At 35.1% G+C, this 17,752-nt stretch overlaps 1 protein-coding gene across 1 annotated transcript in view; it reads right to left on the minus strand.

Annotated features, from left to right (window-relative positions):
- The window catches only part of RAD18 (RAD18 E3 ubiquitin protein ligase), a 99,919-nt gene that overhangs the window by 46,047 nt on the left and 36,120 nt on the right, over positions 1-17,752 (minus strand). The window contains exons 8-9 of the mRNA XM_039886608.1: positions 10,526-10,602; positions 9,234-9,294 (exon numbers count right to left, since the gene is read on the minus strand). Of these exons, the coding sequence (XP_039742542.1) occupies positions 9,234-9,294; positions 10,526-10,602 (138 nt within the window). The remainder of the gene's footprint in view (positions 1-9,233; positions 9,295-10,525; positions 10,603-17,752) is intronic.

Genomic DNA, 17,752 nt, shown 5'->3' on the forward strand with positions numbered 1-17,752 from the left:
GGTTTCATAATTTGTGTCTTTTAAGAAATTCATCCATTTCGTGTATGTTCTCAAATTTACTGGCATAAAATTATTCATAATATTCCCTTATTATTCTTTTGTGTATGGGTGCTGTTGATTTTATTCAATTTATTGGGGTGACACTGGTTAAAAAAATTACATGTTTCAAAGGTACGATTCAATACGTCATATGCATATTGCACTGTGTGTTCCCCATCCAAAGTTAAATTTCCTTTCACCATATAATTGGCCCCTTTTAACCTTATCTACCTCCTCCCATACTTTCCTTCTAGTAACCCATGCCCATGTCCATGAGTCTGTTTGTCTCGTTTGTGTGTTGCTTTGTTTTATATCCCACGCATGAGTGAAATCACATGGTTCTCAACTTTTTCTGACTTACTTCATTTAGCATAATCTCAAGATCCATCCATGTTGTCTCAAATGGCAGTATTTCATCTTTTCTCATGGCTGAGTAATATGCCATTGTACATGTGTACCACATTTTTAACCAGTCATCGAAGGGCACTTCAATTGTTTCCCTGTCTTGGCCACCATGACTAATGATGCTGCAATGAACACTGGGGTGCATATATCTTTATGGATACATGTTTTCAAATTTTTGAGGTAGATACCCAGAACAGGGATTGCTGGGTCATATGGTAATTCTATTCTTAATTTTTTGAGGAACCTCCATACTATTTTACATAGTAGCTGTATCAATTTACATTCCCACCAGCAGTGTATGAGGGTTCCATTACCCCTACAATCTCTCCAACAGTTATTATTTGTCCTGTTGATGATAGCCATTCTAACAGATGTGAGGTAGGTGGTATCCGCCAGGGAGTTTCTGTGATTTGCATTTCCTAATACATAGCGGAATTGAGACCTTTTTCATAAGGCTCTGCTGGGCCATTTGTGTGGTGTCTCTGGGAGAAATAAGCTCAGGCCTCCAAGCATTTTAGAATTAGAGTGTGTGTTTGTGTGTGTGTGTGTGTGTGTGTGTGTGTGTGGTGTGTGTGTGTAGAAGGTTGAGTTATCTGTGTTGTTCTTTGTGTATTTTGGATATTAGCCCCTTTTTGGAGGCATTACTTGGAAATATCTTCTCCCATTCAACTGATTACCTCTTTGTTTTGCTGATGGTTTCTGTACAGAAGCTTTTTGGTTTGAAATAGTTCCATTCATATGTTTATGCTTTTAATATCAGTAGGATACTTAGTTAAGTTCCCGTCTTTTAATTCTGATATTGGTAGTTTGTATTTTCTTTTTTGGCCTGATCAGGCTTGCTAGAGGCTTATCAATTTTATTTATCTTTATATAGAATTAACTTTTCCTTTCACAGATTTTCTCTATTATTTTTCTGTCTTCAATTTCATTGAATTCTGCTCTTATGTTTAACATTACCTTCCTTTTGCTTATTTTGAGTGGAATTTGCTCTTCTTTTTCAAGTTTCTTAAGGTAAAACCATAGATGACTAATTTAAAACCTCTTTTCTAATATAAGTATTCAGTGTTATATATTTCCCTCTGAGCACTGTTTTAGCTGCATCCCAAACTGATATGAAGTATTTTCATTCAGTTATCTATATATATCCTAATATGTTTCTCCTCATCCAGTGTATTTTTTAATTCAGGTATGTTTGTCATATAAGGAATTCCATTTGAGTCTTTTTTATATCATCCATTTCTACCCTCTGCAGGACCTCACTTTATTCTTTCTTCTTGATGTATGAAGCATATTTGTAAATGCTGTTTTAACATTTCTGTGGACTAAGTTATCTCTGTCATTCCTGGGTCTGATTCTATTAATTGATTTTTCTCCATTCTATGGATCTTATTTTTCTGCTTCTTTGAATTCCTGGTAATTTCAATAGAATACTAAATACTTTTAATTTTATATTCTTCGTTGCTACATTTTGTTTTATCCTTAAACTGCATTGTATTTTGTTCTGGAGGCTATCAGGCTACTTGGAATCAACAGAATCAACAGAATAAAAAGATAAGCCACAGACCAGGAGAAAATACTTGCAAAAGACATATCTGATAAAGGACTAGTATCCAAAATATATGAAGAACTTTTAAAAGTCAATTTAAAAAATGGGCAAAAGTTCTGAACAGACACTTCACTAAAGAAGATATACAGATGGCAAGTAAGTGTATGAAAAGATTCTCAACATGTCATTAGATAATTTTGCACATTAAAACAACAACAAGATATCACTACACACCTATTAGAATGGCAAAAATCCAAAATACTAACGACACCAGATGCTGGTGAGGATATGGAGTAAGCAGCAGGAATGCTCACTCACTGCTGGTGGGAATGCAGAATAGTACAGACATCTTGGAAGATAATTTCTTACAAAATTAAAGACACCTTATCCGGCATTCATATTCCTTAGTATTTACCCAAACTGAAAATTTATGTCTACACAAAAATCTACACATGAATGTTTATAGCAGCTTTTTCCACAATTGTCAAAATAAACAACTAAGGTGTCCTTCAGTAGGTAACTTAATGAATGAACTGTGGTACATCCAGAAAAATGGATTATTCAAGGCTATCAAGCCATGAAAAGACACAGAGGAACCTTAAATACATATTACTAAGTGAAAGAAGACAATCTGAAAAGACTACATACTGTATAATTCCAATTATAGGACATTCTGAAAAAGACAAAACTATGAAAACAGTAAAAAGATAAGTGGTTATCAAGGGGTAGAGAGAAAGGAGAGATGAACAGGTGGAACACAGCAGATTTTTTAGGGCAGTAAAACTACTTTGTATGAAACTATAATGGTAGATACATATCATTATAGATTTGTCAAAACCCACAGAATATATAACACCACGAGTGAACCCTACTGTAAACCAGAACTTTGTGATAATAACGTGTCGATGTAGGTTCGATTGTAACAAATGTACCACTCTAGCAACGGATGTTGACAGTGGGAGAGACTGTGCATGTATGGGATCAGGGGAGATACAGGAACTCTCAGTATTTTCCACTCGGTTTTGCCATGAACCTAAAAGTGCTCCAAAAAATTACTAATTTTTACTATTTTTAAAATCTTTTTATTAGGAAAAATTAGAGTAGCCATTAGTCTAAAGCAAGGTCAGCAAATAAAAGTCAAAGAGCCAAATCTAACCTATGATCTACATTTTTATAAAGAATAGTAAACAAACAAGAACATTTGACAGATACCATATGTAGCCTGAAAAGCCTAAATATTTATTATCTGGCCCTAAGGTTCTTTAGCCCAGCTACTAAAGCAGTAATAGCTTTCTGATGATTCTGCCTGATGCCTTATTCTGCCTGATGAGGTTTTTTCTTCTAGGGCTGGTGGTAGGTAGATTTAAGCTGTTGCCTGCTCTGTCATGTCAGCTCCAGAAATTGTTCGGGAGCTAATCCTTTCAAACAGTCTTTCCCAAGTCTCAGGTACTTTCTCTGACTCATGTGTAGATTGCTAGGCAAGCAAAGGCGTAACAGGATCTTTCTACGAATCTTTACAGAGCTCTCTTCTCTCAGTGGTTCCCTACTCTCTGGTAAGCTATTCAACAAACTCTAGACACCTTGGCCTCTCACAACTTTGATTTGTTTTACCTACACAGTGACACCACCAAATTATTTCCAGTGCCTGAAAACTACCTACAAGCAATAAGTTGATGGAAGTGTGTTATCATCTGCTCAATTATTATGTTATTTATCCATCTGCTACCAGAATGAAAGCTCTTTGAGGAGTGATCTATGTATCTTATTCACTGCTGTATACCAAATATGTAGAATAGCAGCTGGAACATGGATGTTCAATAAATATTTACTGAATTAACGAATGACTAAACAAAGGAATAAATTAACTATACTAAAATGCCTACTTAACAAGATTAAGCTGGTATTCCCAGGAAAAGTTTCAGGAGATAATCAGAGTGCTCCCTGGAGTTTTCTTTTCTGGCAGAGTATAAAACTACAATTCATCAAAGTAAAGGGCATGAAGATCCTAAAAATATGTCTGTCATGTCAGTAATACAAGTAGAGTAACTTTCCATCAGGCCACGATTCCACCTCTTACTAGGCAATTCACAGTCTTCATTAAGAAGATTTATCAAAAGCATCTGATATCTGAACTCAATAAATTCATTTGATTCAATGTCTATATCAATAAATTCATTTGATTCACTAAATTCATTTGATTAAACGTCTATATCAAATATACTCTCTACAGAAAGTTTAAAGTGATTTCACTGTTTCTTTCCTTCACTGAAAGAGGAACTCATGAATATAAGTCCATCCAAAAGACTATTTTTTTTAAAAAAAAAAAGATATATCATCGCAAAACTACCAAAGTAGCCCATTCATAAAATTAACCTTAAAAGCATGGTACAGTGCAAAGGGCTTAGAATTAAGCATCTGGTAAACCTAGGTTTAATTTCTAGCTCTGCTTTTTACTAGCTATATGGGCAATTTATCTAACGTTTCTGAGTCTCAGTTTCTTCCTCTATGAAATAGGATAATACTAGCTTCATAATGTTTTTGGGAGGATTACAAAAATAACATCTATGGAACTCCTGGCACAGAATATATATTCAACAATGTGACCTTCTGCCTTCCTGTCTTTTCTTTGAAAAAGTGACAAAGCATAAATGAGTAGAATAAAAGTTTTCACAAGTCAGAAGATAAGAGATAGCCTGAAGCATGGCTGATACCTTAGCCTGGACATAGAATTATGCTTATAAGCTTCTTCTCAAAAGTAAAGTAAAATAGAACACTGAGAGATGTAGAAAAACATTTGTTTTCTCTTAGCCTATTTTTTATAGGCTTGATAGACTCTGATAAAAATTATGGTGACCCTCCTATCTTCCACCTATTCATTTACTTGGTCAAAAATGTACTGAGACCTAACTATGGTCAAGACCCTAGAGATAAAGCAGTGAGCATGAGAAAAACATGTCCTTCATTGTAGAGCTCTCAGTTTCATAAAGGAAGAAGATACCTTTAAATACTCTTATGGGTTGAATGGTCTCCCCAAATTTCATATGTTGAAGTACTCACCCACCCATACCTCAGAATGTGATCTTATTTGGAGACAAAATTTTATAGAGATTAAATAAAGTTAAAATGAAGTTGTTAGTGTGAGCCCTAATCTAATATGACTAGTGTGTTTATAAAAGGGACACATACATTCATAGAGGGAAGATAATGTGAAAAGTCAAAGAGAGAAGCCAAGGAGAGAGGCGTGGAACAAGTATAAATCAAATTCTCCTGACAGTTTGATTTTTAACTTCCAGCCTCCAGAATTGTGAGACAATAAATTTCTATTGTTTAAGCCTCCCAGTGTGTGGTACTTTGTTATAGAAGCCCTAGCAAACTAAAACACATAATTAGAAATTAATTAGAAATAATTAGAAATTAGGTGCACAATTAATACCATCATTATAATATCATGCCTATGCCGGGAAGTTGATGAATCTAATTGTAACAGACAGAATTCTGGGTAACTGCATGTGCAGTAAGCAGAAAGTTATATATCAGCCAAATGTCAATCAAAATAACCTCAACTAGCGCCACCCCAGTAACCACCCATCATGACCCTAATATAATACAGACCTCCTCACTTCCACAGGGTTATAGCACTCTTCCCTGCAACCCGCCTCTTCCCTGCATACCGTTTACTTCTGCGTGGTTACAGCCCTTTCTGGCATGATCTGTTTCTCTCTTGAAACGTACTTTAATAAGTCTTACTTTTTCTAAATCTCGCTGATCTGTAATTCTTTACTGCAATGGCAAAAAGAACCAAGGACACCCCAGTGTTACTGGGGCAATGCTAGATTTCAGAATGCCCCAACGGTAACATAAGTGCATATAAAAGGGAAACCTTAACTTGTCTGGGAGATCATAGAGAATTTCCCATGGAAACTGAAATGAAGCTGATTAACAGTTGGGAAAGTAGATGGGGCCACAGAGTCAATAGAGGCAACAATTCCAGACAAAGAGAAAAGAGGATATCAAAGGCCCTATAGCAGCAAAAAACTTGATAAAGGAAGCAAAAGATAACCAGAGTGGTCAAAACATAAAGAGTAAGGGAAAGAAATGAGGCTAGAAATACGTTAACTCCAGGTATAGAAAATATAGATTTTATGTACTGAAAAGCGACTGGAAAGTTTTTGATAATAGCAGGAAGGTGGTAAAGCATGAATAGTATGATCAGAAGACTCATCAATTCTAGAAGACAGTCTGGCTTCTGAGTATTAATGAATCAAGAAGGTCAACAGTAGATAGAGGATGACAAGCTAGGAAGCAATTGGGACTAGAATAGTGACAGAGATATAATAAAAAGACATGAAATCAGGAGATATTTAGAAGATAGAGATTGAGAGAACATAATAAACTAAATATAGGTAGGTCAGGAAAGGAAAAAATGTTATATATGAAGGATATAGAACTAGAACGGCAAGACAGTTGATGACGACGATGTTGGAAAGTAGCAGACAGTGAAAAAATACCTTCGAAATATGGAGGGAAAAACCTTTCTAAACTAAATTTATATTCAGTCAAATAATCAAAGGTAGTATTTCCAGTTATGTATTGTTCTCAAAAAAAAATTCCTCCATATATCCTTTTCTTCAGAGAGTCTCCTGAAAAATATATTCCACCAAAACAAGGAAAGAGAAGGGGCAGAGTTATATGCCGAAATAAGTGAACTGTGACAGGAGAGAGGCGTGCCTAACACCTAGAAGGTTGGTGAAAGGAAATCCCAGGATATCAGCCATAGAGGAAGCTCAAAGAGAAACCAGAGCAGAACAGAACTGGACAATAACAACAGAGGCTGGGGGCTGCTTCAGGCAAGATGTTCCTGAGAAAATAATGAGCTGATAAAAATCAATGTGTTTAAATGTATTAGAAAGCGATTTACATTTCTGGTGGAAAGTTAAGAGATATATCAATGCTAGATAGAAAAGAAATGAAGCAAATAAAAGAAAATTATTATTATAGGAAAAACAGAATATTTTTCTGAAAGAAATTATAACCGTGGGAGAGGAAAAAATAATTTTCCCTCCAACCTTCTTAGCTTTTTGTTGGGGCTCCTATAACAAAAGACAGATTAACAAGATTAAAAAAAAAAACAAAAAAAAAAACGTAAGTTTATTAACATGTATACCTTATGTGTACATGGAAGATATTCAGAGAAAAATGAGTAATTTTCAGAGGTGGCTTAGAACATCTGCTTAAATACCACCTTCAGGTAGACCAAAAAAAAAAAAGGTGTCATGGAGGCCAGGTATGGAGAGGTGACTAGGAAAAACAGGGAAAACAAGAGTAAGGTTTGTTATGCAGATTTAAGTCAGTGTCTTCTCCATTGATATGAAGATTAATTTTTCTCTCCTGATAGAGAGGAGGAAGGACAGGCACCTTTGTAAATTTATGTCCTGCTATTATTAGGCAAAGGGGAAGGGAGAGAGTATTTTTATAGCTGCTTCTTCTCAACTGCCTTCAGCTGAAAGTAATTAATACTTATGCCACAGTGGCATATTTTGGGGGTGGCATATTCTGCTACTCTTCATAACCGTAATATGTATGTTGCCTGTTTCAAACTGTAAACCATGTATCTAACTAAATATTAAACTTATAAAAAATTATGACTAATGAGATAAGAGGGAGGCAAGACAGGAGTCAGGATGTAGAAAAGAGCTAAATCTTTGTTTTTCATACTAGGATGTCAATCAATAGTTAACATGAAAAACTGAAACACTGCAAGAAATAGCAGAAAGGACGATCTTTTCATAAAAGAAAGGCAATTACCAAAACATCGAAACAAAAGCCAAAAGACTTGACAGTTGTTATCTCCAGGGAATGGGAATAGAGACAGGCTGGAGGTAGAGGAGGCAGATTTTTGTTTTTTTTATAATAAGCTTTGTAAAAATGTGATTTTTTAAATTGCATGCATGTAAAACATTAATAAAAATATTTAAAAGAAGAGATATCAAAAGTATATTTGGAGCCGACACTAAATCAAAATGTATGACTAAACTACAATGCGCTTAAGCTTTAGGAAGTACCTGAAAAGTTTTTTGTGTTTTTTTTAAAGTATATACTGAAATTTTAGAGCTAATTAATTTAACATGACTTATTTAGTAAAGTTAAGGGTTTTTTTTTTATATGTTTAAATGATGGGCAATAGATATTTGCATATTTTCTTGCCTGTATCCAATCTACTTTTCCCTGAGTGTGTCATCATGGTTAGATACCATCCTTTTAGTGATTTAAAGTACTTTTTCTCCATACAAATTTTCTGGATTCCTTACTGCAACAGGCCTCGGTTTTGCCAATTCAGGGATCATCTGATATTCCTTATTCCTGTCTCAAAAAATATCACTTTGGCTTCCCAAAAGTTGATCAAAAAGAATTACACCACACTCATCTTTCTAGCAACAGAGTTGTGATTTTTGATGTTCAGCCTATGGTACATGGAATACTCCATTTCCTACTCTAGTAAGGTACAGGCCATCACACCTACACCTAATGCTTATGTATTTCATCCTTCCTTCCCAAATAGATCACTGCTGAATCTGCCCATTCGAAGCTTAAGAACTAAAAAAAATAAAAAAAAAAAAAAAAACAAGAAAATTCTCTTAGCACAACTAAAACACATCATGAATGGGATATTCATTCAATCAACATTTATTAACTATCAACTACTTAAATTTAAATTTAAACTAAAAACAAACCAAACAATGAGTAACAGCCACCTAATTGACAAAACAAATATGTGCTAGCCCTGGAAAAGATATATACAAAAGCCATTTAAGGAAAAAGAAGTGATCGAGTTGAGAAGTTGGTAATGAAACTATTTTTGGCACAAATTTGCAAGTTATAAAAGTGCTAAAATTCTTTACAGAAGTATTGTCATTGAGAGGACTGACCACAGGATGTAAAGTAAGAAATGTTTACATCTTAATCCCATTTTCTTCTCAGAGATGCTTTGAGAGCAACTAATATTTGCAAAGTGCTTAGTGATAAGCCCAAAGTAGAATGTTAGTCACAAATCAAAAAGTAGGCACATAGACTTATAAAAAAGGTCACCGTCTCAGTAAACACAACTAAAATTAAGTCTCTGTAGTAATATAACAAGAAAAGTTTGTATCAAACATTAATATAAAAAATGTATTTTAAAAATTTACTTATGATGAAAATTGCAACCCACATTCTTTGCAAATAAAGAAAACATTGCACAACTTACGATATTTACTGTGAATTTCATCTATTTCCTTTTCTGTTTGGTCCTTTGTAAAAACCATTACCTAAAACAATCCAAAAATTCTTAATTAAAAATTTAATAAAATGATAAAAGTAGAAATCAGTACTATAAATAACTCCTGTGTACTTCCCTTGAATATCATAATTAGTACACATTTTACTAATTACTTATTTCTCATCAGTAGAAAATGCAACACTAATTCCATTAGAATATATACAGTATTAATACAACAATCAAATTTTGTATTTTCAATATTTAATTTTTCACATTCATTAATACAACAGATAACACTTGAAACTACAAGACTGGAGGCATTTAATAGATCATTAATAAGGCAGGTCTTCTTGTTTGCCTTCTATCTTTTCCAATCTAACTTCCTCAAGTTTATAACAAATGTAACAATAGAGAAAATGCAATAATACAAGATTTATGTTAAATTGTTTCTAGTCTTATTTTTTAAAATCCTAGACTTAAAAGATCAGAAATCTACTTACATGATTCATTACAGTTTCCATCTTATAGTTAGCACACAGGTAATAATAAAGTCAATGAAAATCTCATTTTTTCTACTATCTGATTATAAACTTCCTTCTCCCTAAAGTTGCTTTTTCCTTATAATCACATTATCAGTGGTCTAAGGGAAAAAAGGTCTAGCTGGGAGAGGCCAAAACACTTCCTTCAGTGTCACAGGACACAATGACTATTTGCTTCTTTGGTATCCTTTCCCCAAGTTTTGGACCATCAAGCTAGAGGAAGACAATAGCGCAGAACTTTAGGTCTTTGATTCCCTCAATAAGCTCAACAGATATTCAGTCCTCATAAACTCTTATAATTACCTAATTCTTGATCTGTTAATCATAGAACTGCAGAATGTCAGAGCTAAAAGGGGATCTAAGAGATCAGAGAGTTCAACACCTGAGTTTTACAGATGAAGATGGTAAGGGCTATAGCGATTGAATGGCTTATCAAATGCAACCAGCAGGGAAAAGATCAATATCAAGTCTACCTGATGTATAGGCATATGCTTTTTTTTACAGGACTACAACTCATCAATAAACTACTTTAGATTACATTTTGTGCTAGAAGACTGCAAAATATGATGAAAATTTGTGCTAAAAATGAGATGCTAGTAAACCATAATACATTAAATAGAAATGTATTCCAGCACATTTCCCACTGAACAGATTTAGTATTGGCTTGCTTTAATTTTAGTAGAGTATTCAACTTTTCTTTCCTTTCTTTCCACCCAGATACTGAAATAGACCATAACATACACTTTCATTGAGTTTACTAGCTTCAAGACGCATCCTAGTCTTCTCCATATTTTCAATTTCTTGAACTATTTCAGCAGCTGTTAAAATAAAGACATGCAGCCAAAGTTAATTACATGGTTTTTCTCACTGAACTATGCTTATGTAAGTTGTTAATAATGAAGCCGCGAGACGGGTATATATGAACTCTGTCCCATTTTTATTATTTTTCTATAAGTGTAAAGTTATTTCAAAATAAAAGGTTAAAAAAATAAGTTAAAACACTGAAGTCTTACACATGCAAACAGTTTAAAATATAACTAGAAAAGTACAGTAAAGTATACTCTTTCCTTTGAGTATATAGGTATAAACAGTAGTCTCAATGGAATATGAAAATTAATGTTAGTGTGAATTCAATTCTTAGGGGATATCCACTCAAAATCCAAAATATTAAATGTAGTATAACAGGCTACTTTTCAAGGGGAGACAGAGGTCTACAAATACCAGAGGGAAAATGGCCTTGCCTCCAGAACTTTTGTTAGTAGGTGTAGGTGTAGTTACCAATCACGAACATTAAGATCTGAAATACATTGTCACATACATCAAATGCCTTTGATTGCAAATAGCATGGACTTTGCAAATGTTATCTTTCTGCCTCCAAAGTCAACATATTAAAACTAAAAAACATATGGTACAGAATAAAAATCTACAATCCTCTATACATATTTATACACAAAAAGATACTATGTCTGAAATTTACTTCAAAATAATCCACGGGAGAGAGGAATGTATATGACAGATGACACACATAGGGCATGGGTCAGTAAGCTGGATAATAGGTATATGAGCGGAGTCACATCCTTCACTCTACTTCTATATAAATTTGATATCTCCTTTTAAAGATTTTTATAAAACCCAATATCCTCAAGAGGATCATTTAAGAATGCAATTACCTTAATTTAAAGTTTATGTTGTACCTTTTGCCATCCTAATAGTATAAAACCAGTATATAAATACTGTAAATAGTTTCTCTCTGTGTGTAAGCATGAACAGCTAGCATAAATTAAGTGGATCATGGTATAACAGGACACCAAAGGGACCGCTTGTATTCCACCCAATCCTTTAACATGAGTATCAGTCAAGATAGAGAACATCTGGCATACTCTCTTCTAAGGTATTAGGAAACTATACTAGGAACAGATACAATTTAAGGGCTTAAACCTGTCAGGGAGACTTTTGATGTAGAGAGCTGGATATAATATCACTCCCACCCTAACAACAAGAAAAGGCTAGGTAATCTATAAAACTAACTATTCTTGAATCCATCAGAGCTAAAGTCACAGGGCAAATAAACTAGTCTGAAATTTAAGGAAAGACAGGTGCCTTAGAGCAGGGGTCCCCAACTCTCGGGCCACAAACCAGTACCAGTCCGGGGCCTGTTAGAAACTGGGCTGCACAGCAGGAAGTGAGCAGTGGATGAAAGAAGCTTCATCTGTATTTGCAGCTGCTCCCTAGCGCTAGCATCATTGCCTCGGTTCCACCTCAGATCATCGGGCATTAGATTTTCATAGCAGCACCAGTCCCCGGTGCCAAAAAGGTTGAGAACCACTGCCTTAGAGGACAGAGAGGGACATGAAAACTGGCTGACACTGGGCAGAGGAGACTGACACAGGAGAAAGATTGGGACCACTCTAGCTCTGAGTAAGAAGAGTTCAGCTAAACTTTTTGATGAATTACAGTAGGCCAAGGGTGAACCATCAAGAAAGTATAAAAATCCTGGGAAGCTTAGACTCAAGAGGAGTCACACCTATTCCAAGGCTATTTTCTATAGACTTTACTAGACATTCACAAGAACTATTGAGGGAAGAACAGGAAATTAGAAAAGGTATCCCTTCAGATCCAGGCCTGAGAAAGGAGAATAATCTCCACTGCAGAAAACACATGAAGCCCCACCAGATCTTTAACTCTTATGAAAGAAAAGCATTAAGCCACTGAAGGATGGTCAGCAAAACTGAAGTCCCCAGAGCACAGGTAAATGGCCCGCCGCTTCTGAGAGAAGGAAACAAAGAAAACCTGCAAGAGGTTCAGGAAGTCACCCCAGGCCCAGACCACTAGAAGACCCCTGCTACTTGGAAAGGAGAAGGACCACTGAGAGAGCCACACCCTGAGAGCCAGGATCAAAGAGCCCGCCTAAGACCGAGGCTAAAACAGAATAACAGAGAATCACCCCATGTTCCCTACTTGTGAGCTAACGCGCTCCACGGACAAGTAACAGTAATCTACCAGGAGACAAGAGAGCATGGAGAGACTCTATGAGGTAAGGCTCACAAGGAAATCCTACATGTCAGTGATACAGGTCCACTAGAAAACAAATAAATTTCTGGCAAACTCAGCCACCGACCTAAAACACAAGGTATATGAAACTGGTGGTAAACTGAGGGCTATCACAGCAACAACAAAACTTAACGCAAGTCAACCCCACACAATAATAAAGACCTAGCAGCAGAGAAGACAAGTCCATTTTTTTGGACACAAACACTATTTCCATGCTTAGAGTCTCACATATAAAGTCTGGCTTTCGACCAAAATTTACAAGATCTAAGACCAAGCGATCAAACAAACAATAACAAAACCAAACTCAGATATCACCCAGATTTTAGAACTATCAGATATGGAATTTTAAATAACTATAATTAATACACTAAACTATCTAGTGGAATAAATGAACAACACGCATGAATAGATGAGGCATTACAGGTGAGAGATGAAACCATCAAGAAGAATAAAATAGAAATGTTAGATTTTTTTTTTTTAAATTAACAGATATTACTTGATCCAGCTAAGGAAAGAATCAGTGAACTTGAAATGGGACTGACTGTATTACCCAAATAGAAACAGAGGGATGAAAGAAAGGAAAAAAAGCAGAACAGAACATCTAAGAGTTGTGAGACATTATCATAAATGTAACAGATACACGAGAAGACGACGACGAAAGGGAGAAGACCTAATGGCCAGAATTTGCCAAATATAATGAAAGAAATCAGACTACAAAAGCAAGAAGCTCAGAGAACAACAAGCAGGATAAAAACAAAACAATACACATACACAAAGACACAGAAAAAATCCTGAAGCCAGTCAGAGAATAGGGGCCTGGCCACCCTCACACACACGAAATCAAGCATTATACATGCTTCTCATCAAAAACTATTCAAGCCAGAAGACAAAGGAGAGACAAATTTAAAATGTTGGGATAAAAACCCTGCCAATCTAGAATTCTATACCAAGGGAAATATTTTTTCAAAAGTAAAAGAAATAAAAATTTCTGAGACAAACAAAAACTGAGAGAATGTATTATTAGCAGACCTATACTACAAAAAGTGTTAAAGAAAATTCTTCAGCCAGAACTATAAAACCAGAATCTCGTCTCTATAAGAAATGAAGAGTTCTAGAAATGAATGTAAATATAAAACATATTTTTCTTATTTTTACCTACTATAAAAGGTAATTGTTTAAAGGAAAAAAATATCAATGCATTGTGTTAACAGCCTACGTAAAAATGTAAAATTTATGACAATACTATAAAGAATTAGGGATTGGAAGTATACTGTTGTAAGGTTCTTATGCTACAATTGAAGCAGTATATTATTTGAAGGTAGACTGTGACTAATTAAAGGTGCGTATTACAAACCTGAGGGCAACCACAAAAACTTTTTGAAAAAGAGGTGAAATAATAAACCAATAGTAGAAATAAAATGTAATAAAAATACTCAATCCAAGAGACAGCAAAAGAAAGGATAAAAGGAACAAAAAGCATATACAACAAACAGAAAACAGCTAGCAATATGTTATAGTAAAGGTCAACTGTATCATAATTACATTAAATGTAGATGTTCTAAAAGCACCAATAAGAGAGAATGAAGACTAGATACAAAAGGAAAGACCGAACTATATGCTTTCAATAAGTAATCATTTTAAATAAAAGACATAGGTTCAAAATAAAGTAGAGAGACGTATCATATAAACAGTAATGAAAAAAAATCTATAATAGCTGTATTAATATGAGGCACAAGAGACTTCAGAACAATAAATGTTATCAAGGATAAAGGGGGATAAATTATATAAAGTGGTCAATTCACCAAGAAGACATAATAATCCCAAATGTGTTTGCACCTAAAACAGAAATTAAAAATACAAAAACAAGAACTTCTGGTTCCAAATAAGATGGACCAGACTCATTTCTCTTCCTGTTTCTCATATTCTTCCCCACTAAGTATGACCAAACACCATGGACATAATATAATAGACAATGATAAGAGAACTCCGTAGGGTGGAAGGAGAAAAATGGACTAAGGACCTCAAAATTTGAGAATTTGAGAAACAACACTGTGCTGTGTTCCTTGAATTTTCTTTTATCGTCTATACATCCCAGACTGGGATCTGGTGAAGCCTGCAACCCAGAATCACCAACAGACACAGGGAGAAGCAAAAGCCACAGGAAACCTTATTCTCTCTAAGCAAAGGACTGTGAAAGGGGGAGATCAGAAATCTTTTTGACAACACCTGACTTACTCCAGCTAAACATTGTTGATGCTTCCAATCTCCTGCAGTTTCAGAGAATAAGTAAGTGTGGACTTCCACACCACCTACCCCCAACCCCCCAGCAGTAGCAGGACCCTTGGGGCCAGATTTCCTCTCCTGCCAACACAGTATCAGTGGAGACCTAGACTTTTACCCCTCGCCCTGTGGTAGCAGATAGCACCCTCAACCTCTTAGCTACTGACTGGAGGAAGGATCTCAAAGAGAAGAACCCTAGAGAAAATTCTTTACACCTGCACAGGTAATCCTATACATACCCATGACCAATTGTCTATAATTAATATGACAAAAGTTTGAGAGCTAAACCACAAATACCAGTTTTTCAGAGTGGCTTCCAGGTGCAATTAAATGTTGCAGACCAGAATAACACTGCATGGGCTCTGAAAATTAAGTTGTCATTAGAACCACAGCCCACAAAAGTAGGTCAGGCTCTGCATGCTATACCTAAACAGGATGACTGCCTGCTAAAATGAAATATTTGAAGATGATCTAAAATCTCATAATATTACACTCAAAATGTCTAGGATACAATAAAAACACTTGTCATAGTAAGAAGCAGGAAAACCACAACTTGAATGAGAAAAGACAATCAACAGATACCAACACTGAGATGATTCAGATGCTGGAATTATCTGACAAGAATTTTAAAGCTACCATCATAAAAGTACTTCAAAAAGCAAGTAGGAAAACAAAGCAAACAAAACTGCTACTGTATGTAATACTTTTATGACAGCAATAGGTTCATCATAAAAATGTTTTTAAAGTTACTTTAAATGTTACATTTGCTATTAATTTCCTATGTTTAAAAGAGGGTTACTAAATAACAAAAGTTAGAAGCAAAGTAAATCAAATGAACCCTACTGTATTTCAAATAAATAACATAACCACAATGAAGGAAGAAAAAAAAGGAACTTATGAACACAATATCTGACTAAGTGCCTTCAGTCCAGGCCCAGGGGGAGGAGAGAGGAGAGGCTAGCTAGAGAGGACTAAAAAAATTCCAGAATACTTTCTTACAAGTAGGTCTGTTTTGCAGTGGTGTAGTAGTATAGATGGAGCAATTCTGAAAGTATTTTAGATTATAGAATTGAACAAATGTGCTGATGCTACTGGGAGAGAAGGTTCTCCTTGTAGAAGGGAAATGCAAATATAGAATAAAATTAATGAAGAATCTCATGGGGCTGGATTGAAAGTCGAGGTATTGGTATAGTCTCATGATTTCTAATACATTTAAGTGTAAATGGATGTACATGTGCTTGTATATATGTAGTTTGTATGCACATATGCACATGTACATGCATGCATATATTCCTGAGCTCTAGCTGCTTAGAGTCTGGAAGCAAAGGCACCATATCTTGGTTCCCCCCAGGGAAAATGGCTGATTGCAGGGCTGAGGCAGGGAAGGACAAGATGAGCCCGCCCTACGTTGCTACATGGTAGAAGAGAAAGATAAATACCACATGATTTTACTTATATGTGGAATCTAAGGAACAAAAAGAACAAACTAATCACAAACTGACTCAAATATAGAGAAAAATTTGGTGACGGAGAGGGAATGGGGGTTGGGGAGCTGAGAGAATGGAGTGAAGGGTTAAAGAAATACAAATGAGTAGTTGACAGATGGTCACAGGGATGGGGAGCACGGCATAGGGAATGCAGTTAGCATTAATATATTGGCTAAGTGGAAAACCAGAAGAGAGAAGGAGCAACTAGGGGGATCGTTTCATAAACTATGTAAATGTCTAACCAATGTACTGTATACTTGAAACTAATAAAAAAAAAATAGTAAAAAATTTAATAAAAATAGTAAAAAATTTAATAAAAATAATGGGGGGCATGTCACAAGGACCAGGAACCAGCACAAAGAAGCTCCCATTGGCCGAATCTGGAAAAACATAAACATCAAAACAAATAAGGGTGGAATAAGTTACAAATCTGTGAATTTACACTGATAATAGACAAAGAGAAAAAAACAAGAGTGGGCTCTTGTTTTCAGAATCCTAAAAGTGGCAACTGGCAAATGTGGAAGGAGTGCTGAAGTTAGAAAATCATTTCGCAAATATCGCAGAAAAGATTAGTTCAAGTAGAATTACCAAACAATGTTAAATATAGGGGTGAATTTTTAATGAGGTTTAGGATATTTACATGGTATTAAAGTGTCTCTTTACAGATTTCTTATTAGTAGTAAGGGGGAAACTATACAATGGAGAAATTGACAAGGTGATCAAACCTGCCATCACGAATGAGGGGCACAGATGTCAAATACCTCTGAATGTAACTGATGTATTGAGAGGGACAAAACATCACTTATATAATATTCTCTCTAGGAATATACGACATGAATGTTATTATAGGAGAACATTAGACAGAGTCAAAATGAGAAACATTCTATTTGGAGTAAAACAACAAAGATTGCATTCTTTTAAAATGCCAATGTCATTAAAAAAAAAAAAAAAGGAAGGCTGAGGAATTGTTCCAGATTGAAAGAGATTAAAAGAGATTGAAAGGATATTACAACTAAATGCAGTATGTGATCCAAAACTGGATCATGTACTAGAGGGGGAAAAGATCTATAAAGGCCATTATAAGTTAGAAAAAAAAAGAGCAAATTAAACCTAAAAGAAAGTAGATTAGAAATAATAAAGGTAACAGTGG

Source organism: Pteropus medius, unplaced genomic scaffold, assembly GCF_902729225.1.
Source record: "Pteropus medius unplaced genomic scaffold, Ma_sr-lr_union100, whole genome shotgun sequence".
NCBI lineage: Eukaryota > Metazoa > Chordata > Mammalia > Chiroptera > Pteropodidae > Pteropus > Pteropus medius.